The 10116-nt window shown below is 31.3% G+C and overlaps 2 protein-coding genes across 3 annotated transcripts in view; both read right to left on the bottom strand.

Annotated features, from left to right (window-relative positions):
* LOC107642332 (RNA-binding protein 34) overlaps nucleotides 1–1064 on the bottom strand; it is a 3810-nt gene extending 2746 nt beyond the window's left edge. The window contains exons 1-2 of one of the 2 annotated variants that reach the window (XM_021122752.1): nucleotides 267–1064; nucleotides 99–157 (exon numbers count right to left, since the gene is read on the bottom strand). In XM_021122752.1, the coding sequence (XP_020978411.1) occupies nucleotides 99–157; nucleotides 267–962 (755 nt within the window). In that variant the 5' untranslated portion in view covers nucleotides 963–1064. The remainder of the gene's footprint in view (nucleotides 1–98; nucleotides 158–266) is intronic. The other variant, XM_016345646.2, reaches the window with a different exon arrangement.
* The window catches only part of LOC107642331, a gene marked incomplete in the record, with an annotated part of 1704 nt that continues 1124 nt past the window's right edge, over nucleotides 9537–10116 (bottom strand). Inside the window, 2 exon segments of the mRNA XM_016345645.2 lie at nucleotides 9537–9955; nucleotides 10048–10116. Of these exon segments, the coding sequence (XP_016201131.1) occupies nucleotides 9865–9955; nucleotides 10048–10116 (160 nt within the window).

Here is a 10116-nt window from a genome sequence, read left to right as displayed (position 1 = left end):
TTATAAAAGATCTGCATTTTCTACAAATTAGCACCAATACAATATTGCAATTGAAATTGCAGCTTGGTAAATTGTTCAGTTTAGTCCAGCTCGAATACCTATCAGCAGCATCATTGATTTTCTTCGCAAGGATAGCACCCTTCCTAGGCTTTTTAGTCTGTTCAATACAAAATAGTACAACGTTAACTCAGATACCAAATTGAAAAAGGATAAAAAAAAAAAGCATTTAAATCTTGAAAGAACACCCAAAAGATAAGAAAACCTACGTCTTGTATCGGAACAGAACGAATCCTCACGGATTCAACCTCACCGAACTTCTTGAACTCTTTGAGCAGGGTCTTCTTCTTCACCTTGAGAGGCAAATTTCCAACGAATACCGTTCTCAAGAGCTTCTCCTCATCATCAAACCCTTCCTTCGATACCATCATATCAGCAGGGTCATGCAGCAACTTCCTCTTGTTCCCAACTTTTCCGTTCTCCAACAAAGACGCTTCTTTTTCTTCATCCACCACCGCACCGTACTTCCTCTCCTCCCACTCCTTCTCAAGCTCCTCTCTTTTCCTCTTCTTCTTCTTCTTCTTCTCCTTCCCCGCATCGTTCTTTTCAATTGCCAAGTCAGAGCCTTTGGCCTCTTCAATTGACTCGTGGTACTTCCTCTTCTTCCCAGAAGCTTCGATTGCGGAATCGGCGGAGGGATTCTCCTCTAAGGTTTTCCTTTTCCTCTTCTCCTCGCCGGTGTCGTGTTGTGCGGATCCGACATTGTTAGGGATTCGAGTTTGTTCGTTTGATTCCTGAGAAGGTTGAGTGGGCTTTCTCCGAAAGGGGTTGTCGTCGGAGAATAAGGAAGCGAGGGCGGTGCTTGCTTCCGGTGCGTCGGCAAAGAGCGAGGAGAAAATGCCGGCGGCGGCATGGGGCGAAGCTAAGTCGGTTTGTGGAGGGTCCTTTGGTTTCTTTTTGCCCATTGTTTGAATTGGAGAATACACTGAGTCGAAATTCGGGTTTGGGTGGCAGAAAGAAACCCTAGAACTGGACTCTAATTTAACAAGGAGAAAGGTGTAAAAACTAGTCTTTATTATAGAATTATTAATTCTTAATGGTTAATTAGTTATTAACAGTTTATACACAAATAGGAAAAGCCAGCTCAAAAAATGTATTGTAGTAGAAGTCATGGATTATATATTATATGTGAACTAATAATTAGGGTTGAGCACGGGTCAGTTTGGTTTGGATTTATGATTAAAATAGAACTGAACTGATCAGAATATAATTGGTTTGATTTGGTTTGAATTTGTATTTTTTGGTACATGTACCCGAATCAAACCAAACCGATTAAGAACGGATTGGTTCGGTTCGGGTAATTGGGTCAGATGATTTTGAACTTCATAAAAAAAACTAAATTTTTATCTTAAAAATTCAACAAGTACAATAAACATGTAACATCAATAGAAATAATCCAAACANGATATATATAGATATTAAATATGAGATTTTTTCATATTACAATTTTTCAATAATAAGAAATGTATTTACAATCAAAACATGCATTCATGGGTATATGTTTGTGGAAATGTGGCTTTTATTATTGACAGTAAACAAATACAACTTTAAAATTTTACAATGGAGTAAATTGATTAATTGTTTAGAGTCTTACCCGTTGCTCTAATTAATTATTTATAACCATTGTAATAATTATTTTACAATTATTTGTATGTATTAGTATGATAAAATCATGGCTTAACAAGAAAGTAAAATATATCAGGGTTAAAGCTGATGTCTATAATAATGTTGTACTTTTATGGTTGGTGCACCTTATTACCCTCTTCAATATGAGTCTTTATGGTTGTACTTTTTTTTTCTATTTTTTTTTATAGTATCTTTTAGTACGACAGGTCAAAGACTAATATAGCGCAAATTTAAACTGTTTGTTGCTAGTTAATAGGTTGCTGCATTATAAGGTGGAATTCGAACTCTCGACACTTATTTAAGAGGACTATTGAACTGATCACTAAATAGGGGTGAGCACGGGTCGGTTTGGTTCGGATTTATGGTAAAATTAGAATCGAATCGATCAAAATGTAATTGGTTTGGTTTGGTTTGGATTTGTGTTTTTTGGTACATGTATTCGAACCAAACCAAACCGATTAAGAACGGATTGTTCGGTTCGGGTAATTGGGTACCCGATGACTTTAAAATTCATAAAAAAAAAATCAAATTTTTTTCTTAAAAATTCAACAAGTACAATAAATATGTAACATCAATAGAAATAATCCAAACATGTTAAATACCAAATACATTAAAAACTAAACTCATTAAAATCCAAACATATTAATAGTGATTATTTTTGTCTAATAAAAAAGTCATATATATATTTTTTTTTTATTTAATTAATATATGATCGGGTTCGCGGGTTGGTTCGGATTCTGCACCCCCAGAATCGATACCCGAACCAATCACTAACAAAAATCATCGGTTTAGTTCGGGTTGGACCCGATTACCCGTTAATTCCAGAACCAATTTAATTGATTCGATTCGAATTCGGACGAATCAGGTACCCGCTACTCGTGCTCACCCCTACTAATAATAAGTTCAGCTTAATTTTTTCTTGATTCCAATTTAACTTTGTGTCACTATTATAACTTATAAGTTTGTTTTCAAAATGAATAGTTCAGACGCTGATCTAATCATCCTACTAAACTCATGTTTTTTTTAGTCAGCTTCTTAAACAACATGAAGATTTAAGAATTAATTCCTCACAAATAATCAATGAGTAAAAATTATTCAAAACATAATTTGTAACTATTTAAATAAAAATTTAATTTGAATGTACCATGAAGAGTACTCTTTCAACTATAAAATTATGGCACTTCAAAAGATACTTCATAAACTTACATGTGTGATGTATTCAAATGCAGGAGATCAATCACCAATGTTTTTGCACAAAAGGATATATGTTGTGATTAAAATGTAAGTGTATATCTCTGAAGTGTTGGTGAGTTTGCATATAGGGGTCCTCTTATAACTTTTGTTTTACACTATGCTAGAAAGTGGAAAATTGACAAAAGAGAATTAACTATGTATGAACAAGATATATCACACAAGTATTAATAGGGTTGAAGGAGACACTCTTAAAAGGGTATTACAAGGAGTTGGAATATGCCAAGATTGAGAATTAAATCATTAATGGTAAAAAAGTTCTTAGATTATCTCTTGACTTCAGGTTGAAGAGGTTGGACTTGGATGCTTATTTGTTGGCAATGTGTAAGGTTTGTAGAAAGAATGGTAACATGATCAACATATACTTTGAACATTTTGTTTTACAACCACACATGGTGGAGACTGAAAAAAGTAACTCTTAACAACCTTCTTCGGGATAATGCCCAATCTAGTAAGTAGTAACAATTACTCTCAATCCACAAGTAAATTCTCATAGTAGTCATTGAGATTCGCGTGAATACTCAATGTAGTTCTCAAGATCCCGATTTTTTTATTGTAGTCTTTCAGATAGAGCTCCGAGTACTCATAATAGTCCTGGGCATATTTCTGGTGATGAGTCATTACCGGAGCGCTGACGTGGCCATATTTTGCCACGCTGGAGGGCTCCAAAACGTCGTCGTTTTGGTTTGGCGCTCTTGAGTACAAATAACGACGCCGTTTAGATGTTATTTAGAAAAACGGTTGTCTCTAATATAAACACTTCATCTTCGTCACTTCTTCTTCTACCCTCTCACTTCATCTTCATCTCTTCATCAATGGCGCTACCGTAAGATTCTATTTGCTGGGTTGAAAAAGTTGAGAGAAGAAGTAATCCAATTGAAAACTCTTTTCGTTCTTCCCTCCTCTACCAAAAGCACGAGGTTTTGACTTTGTGATCAGACTCAAAGTAACATTTTCTTTTTACCTTGGGTTTTTAATATAGTGTTGGTTCTTCATGATATGCAAGTTGTTAGTGTGGTTGAGGTTTTCTCATTTTTCCAGAACGGGGGATGTTTCCCAAGATGCCCTCAACAACCTCAAATCTCTCATGGATCAAGGTCTCACCTTTTTCATCTCTCTCTTAATCCTTGCTCTTTTTTCTCATCTGGGTCTCACCTTTTTCCCCTTTTTTTTTATGCTCATGTTAAAAAATTGCTTCTTTTCTCTTTTTGTAATTATGCTTAGTTAAGGAGCCATTGCAGAAAACCTTTTAGGTAATCCATTTTTTTTTATCTTTTTTTATCTATTGTTTCTAGATACTTATTCTGATATGATTTTAACATTTTGAATTATTCATTATATACTGTGTGGCTGTGTAAATTATTCTCTATTAGTTCCTTTTCGGTGGATTGTGTCTAGTGTAGCCATTTGGAATCATGATAGTTAAAGTAATTTTGAATGTTTCATTCATGTTGTTAACTAATTAGTGTTGCTATTCTCCTGCATGCTTTTTGGTGAGATTTATAATTTGTATTGATTTAGTAGGAAAGGGTTCAATCAATGCTTGAAGGATTATTTTTTAACAAATAGCTATGAATTTTTACTTGGTTATTATTCTCGATGATGTTTCATTTTCAGAAACCAATAGTCCCGCCTGATTTATACAGATCAATTCGCGAGTCACAACTAATATGATTGTCAGGTTACTCAAGAGAGGTGTTCATTTTGAAACAATCTTTTTTTTGTTGGTATCCCATGTCATCTCGGTCACTTCTGAATGTATTTTCTTGTCAACATGTGCAAGTTATGTTATATATAATTGTCTTGTTTCTGTTTCTTTTTTTTTCCTTTCTCTTTTTTTGTGATTAATTTCAGGATCTTCCTATCTTTGCAATTGGTGTTGGGCTTAGCACATTTGACAAATCATCTTGTAAGTTAAATTTATTAGAGAAAGGAAGAGAAATATTGGTCTGTTGGGGGGTACTATTTGACTTCTAACTGTGTATCCTGATCTTGTATGATCCGCAGGTTCATTATTATGGTCAATCTCACATTCAAATCAATGAATATTGTGATCGTGTGGTCTTGGTGAGTATTATTCTTTGGATTCTTCTAAGATTAATTTGGTAGTTTAGCTTCTGCCATTTTATTCTGAGTTTTTAACCATATTTGTCTGTAGCCTTCTTCATCAAAGAAACATGGAGAACCTATCACCACATGTGTAAAGGTTTTGGATATGACTGGTCTGAAGTTCTCGGCCTTGAACCAAATTAAAGTACATTTACTTCATGTAGCTACTTGGTCCGGTACAGTTGTTCTACTTGTGAATTTAATGTATTAACAATAAATTTTGATGTTAAAATAAGAAGCGTGATGGTTTGATGTGAATGGTACATATTTAATATAGTAACCTTAAAAGAGAAAAAGAAAAAGAGAGTAAATATTTGAATAGTAAGTTTGTAAAAGCAATTCAGAATTGGTATACTGAATAAATATGAGAACATATAGAATTTATTTATTTATTTATTATAATTAAGATAGGGAGAAAGAATTGAATATTCACATGTCACTGTTAATAACCTTTGGCGTTACTGAAATGACATGCTCAATTGCATTTCAAGATTCTGACTTCAGGGCAAAAAACCTTTGTCAACTGATTTTATTTGTTTTTGGATATTTCTAATATTGTTGAGCTATGCTTTTCTTTTTTATTGAGGACTCGAGGCCTATTGCAATATCCTTTCCTCCTTGTTAATAACATTTCTCTTTATATATAACACTGTTACTAAATTATCATTTATGTCATTGCTGTTGTTAATAATAATATCATCCATCGATGATTTAAACTACTATGAGAAGACAAATAGATATTACATTGTAAATGCCCAATACATATTTTTTGCATGTTGGAAGGTGAGAAGTAGAAATGAGTAAGAGCCTCAGACGGAAGAATGAGAAGAGAGCGATAAACAAGAAGAAGAGATAAAATTTATGAAAATTTAGGGATTTAGGATTAAATATAGTAGGAGGGACCAACATAGGTATAAATTAGAAATGAGCTAGCTCAGCTAGCCGTTGGAACCCTCCAGCGTGGTAAAATGTGGCCACGTCAGCGCTCCGGTGATGACTCATCACCAGAAATATGTCTAGGAATCATTATGAATACTCGGAGCTCTATCTGGAGGACTACAATAGAAAAATCGAGATCTTGAGAACTACATTGAGTATTTACGCAAATCTCAGGGACTATTATGAGGATTTACTCTTCAATCCACAAATGGTAACTCTCTGCCACTAATAGTTGAATAGCTGGATTTTTTAAAATAAGTATAAAAAAAAGTACGACTAGATATCCCTTAAAAGTGATACTTTATTCAGTTTTTTATTACAATAATTAAAAAAATTGAAACAAACATATCTAAAATTTAATAATCTAAAAAAATTAATAAAAAAAATAAGAATATTAGATACGTTTTTATCGAATAAGCTATAAAAAAACTTAATTTTATTTTTAACGTTTAAATTTAAATTTTAGATTTATAATTTTGGATGTGTTTCAAACATATTTTGTATATAAGTCAATAATTTTAAATGTCTAATAATTGAAAAAATTAATCAATTTTTACAAATATACATTTTAATCATTTTAAAAGCGTTAATGTTCAAATAAGTAACCATAAAATTCAACTAATAATAAAAAAATAAGAAATATTAGATTAATTTTATCGAATAAGATATAAAAAATATTAATTTTATATTTAACGTTTAAATTTAAATTTTTTATTTATGATTTTGGATGTGTTTCATAAATATTTTGTGTATCACTTAATAATTTTAGATGTGTTACAATTGAAAACAAAAATAAATTTTTATATACGTTTTAATAATTTTTAAAGCGTTAATATTCAAATAAGTAACAAAAAATTCTAACTATTAAAAAAAAGAAATATTAGATGAGTTTTAATCGAATAAGATATAAAAAATTAATTTTATTTTTAATGTTTAAATTTAAATTTTAGATTTATGATTTTGGATGTGTTTTAAAAATATTTTTTGGATAACTTAATAATTTTAGATGTGTAATTACTTTTTTATTTATCTTTAATTCGGTTAAATAATTTTTTGTTGGTAGTCTTCTCTAATCATTCTAGAGATAAATATTAAAAGAACAAAAGAAAGAAAGAAAAAAGAAAGGGAAAAAGAAGAAAAGAATATTGATGTATAGACTGATAATTCATTTATTGTTTAATTCAAATATTGATATAATTTTTTTAAAATTTCATTCAACATTGATGATGAATGAGTTTTGAGTTAGCATGCATAATTACTCGAGTCAAATAGAAACAAAATAGTACGACTCATCTAATAATAATAATAAAATATTAAGTATGAACTAGTAAATTTACTAGCAAAGGAGTAGTATTCTTTTATGAAAAATTTTGTGAAAAACACGAACGTAAAAGAGAGAAGAAAAAAAGAATGTACGAGAGAGAAGAACGTACACGGAGAAATGATAAAGTAATTATTTTATAAAATGGGTAAGAAATTAGAAAAATTCTAATATTTAAAATTTAAATTAATATTAATTATCAATATATTTATCTATAAGAAATATATTTTAATTAAAATTTAATTAAATAATATTATTTGAATTAAAAGTTTGATTAAAGATGAATTTTAAACGTAGCATTTTCCAAAACCAGAAATAAAAACTCAAACTAAATAAATTACTTTTTCAAAATCACTCCAACCTTTAAACACTAGTAAGATTGTCGAAATAACATTACGACTCACAATGTTGCCTAATCCAAAAGAAGTTGCAACCATAAGCCTCTAAATAGAGGTCCTTAATCCGGTTAATCATTTTGAAATTAAAACATCACACAAGGACAATGATCCTACAAATCTCCAACTAGATAATAATCATGTGAATTTGGTGACCTAATCTGTAAACCGGATTTTGTTGGATTTTATCGAATATTATCCGACAATCCAATTCAATGAAAAAAAAAAAATTACGAGTTTAATAAATTGGACAATCCTCTCTGCCTCCTTCTTGCTTCTTGCTCTGATTGTCTGCGGTGGCTAATTCAAATTTGATAAGTATTAGAAATATAAATTGGATTAGAATTTGATCAACGAATAACGAGTACTTCAATATATTGGTATAAAAACATCTTCAAATCAATACCAAGAGTACGACTTAAGAGAGGAATCAACAAACAGTAGTTCAGGAAAAAAAATAGTGGTCCTTCATAATGAAATTGTGGTACAATTAGGCCAGCTGTGTATCAAAATTGAGTAAACAAGAGCATTAAACAACTAGATTAAGACATAACAAAGTTCGTGCATGTTTGATGTGATGAGTGGTATGTTAAAAGAAAGACATAATTTTATAAACTTAGCTTACTTCATTTAAACTTAGCCTACATAATTTATATACTATTCCGTCATTTTTTTATTTTTCTTTTATTTTTATATATTTTCGGCAATATTTAAACAAACTTGTAATGAGTGATTACATCAATATTCATTGTTCGTGTTATATAAAATTAAGAGTTTCATTCAACCGGAGAGCGATGGTGCTTTTAATGTATCTAGCATGTAAAAGAAGGTAGCTTTCATCCTCCAGCAGGGATCATAAATGGGAGCTAAATGATTGCATGTAATCAAAATTGATATTTTTGACATTTTTTTCTTTTCTGTGGCCTCCATAAATTTGTCTTCTCATTCGCTGAAGCAGGTGTGATATTATCACATTATAAAACAAAAACAAAATAAGATCTTAGTGTAATCAATAGAAGTAGATATTATCACATTGAAGCATATGGTTTTTTTATTTTTTATTTTCCTTCAATTATGTGTTTAAATTGTTAATCATATAGCGTATAAGAGAAAACCAGGTGCGTTGTCGTCCATTACATTAAGTAGATTATGATATTCCTCTTCCCCACATGAAATGACATGTTGCAAATCCAATTGAAGGATTGAACAACAATACTTTGTTTGTTTGTAGAACAAGAGTTCACTCTAATTCATAAACCCACTTAAGATATTTTTCTAATGGAACAGTGAAAGTGAGCATGATGTATAGTTAGTTGTGATGAGATTGCTTACTGTGCAATTAACAAAAAGATAATCCCTGATTGGATTGTGCTAATTTTAATTAGCCGGCATGTGGTTATCTCTATCAGTCTATCGGTGAGATAAGCGGCTTAACACTAATCTAAATATACTTTTGGAGACTGTAGTTTAATCGGGGAATTGATTAATATTGACGAATTGAGCTTTAATCTTAATATTAAAACTTAAAAGGAGGAGTGAATAAAGTGAAGCAAATTGAAAAGTAACAACGGATAAAGAAACTCAAAACCAATTTTGGTACAAAAAGGTTAAGGTATCTCTCTCTGTTTGTTTTAGAAGAGTAATGGCCTAATAGCGGATGAGTTTACCAACTAATTTATTCAGTATCCATTTTATACTAATTTTCAGATCTAAAGCTACATAGTAAACGAGTACTATAAACGTAGAGTCCACAACTAATCTAAGATTTAGCTAAAAATTATCTCAGAAGAAGATAAAAGATCTGCGTTACTATTGATTATGAAGATATGGAAAGATAATGCTGGGTAAAAACGATTAGCACTATTATTAATTGCATTAACAAAATTTTACAAGTCTATGTCTATCCCAATAATATCTATCATACATAATTTAAGCGGGATCTACAAAGTTATATTAGAATGTTACAGTCTCCGGAAGTGGCAAGAACGGAGGAGAAGGGTGAAGGGACAGAGGCAGCCATTTACTTTTCAGTCTCTGATATTCTATAACTTGGAGCTATTTCCGGTTAGACATATCAAACAACAACGATCCTTATTCTGTAACTTTCAGATTCAAATGCCATTTATAGAAAATATAGCACTCTCTACAACCTCTAAATACCAAAAATCACTTTAAAACACAGCCATTAACTTCCTCCTCCTCCTCCTCTTCTTCCTCTGCTTCCCACATGAAGTGCGCATAGGATCCCAGCACCGTGCTGCACATAAAAAAATATCAATTATTGTTGTAATTACTAATTACTTTACTATGTGATTTATTATTATTATTAAGAAAAGATGGAGGAAGTACCAATCATCAGGAGCAGCGTAAACGGCCTGGTCAAAGTAAGATTTGGCTCTCTCTTCATCTCGCTGCGTC

The sequence above is a fragment of the Arachis ipaensis genome, chromosome B05 (genome assembly GCF_000816755.2).
Source record: "Arachis ipaensis cultivar K30076 chromosome B05, Araip1.1, whole genome shotgun sequence".
NCBI lineage: Eukaryota > Viridiplantae > Streptophyta > Magnoliopsida > Fabales > Fabaceae > Arachis > Arachis ipaensis.
This window is presented reverse-complemented; position numbering and strand designations above follow the sequence as displayed.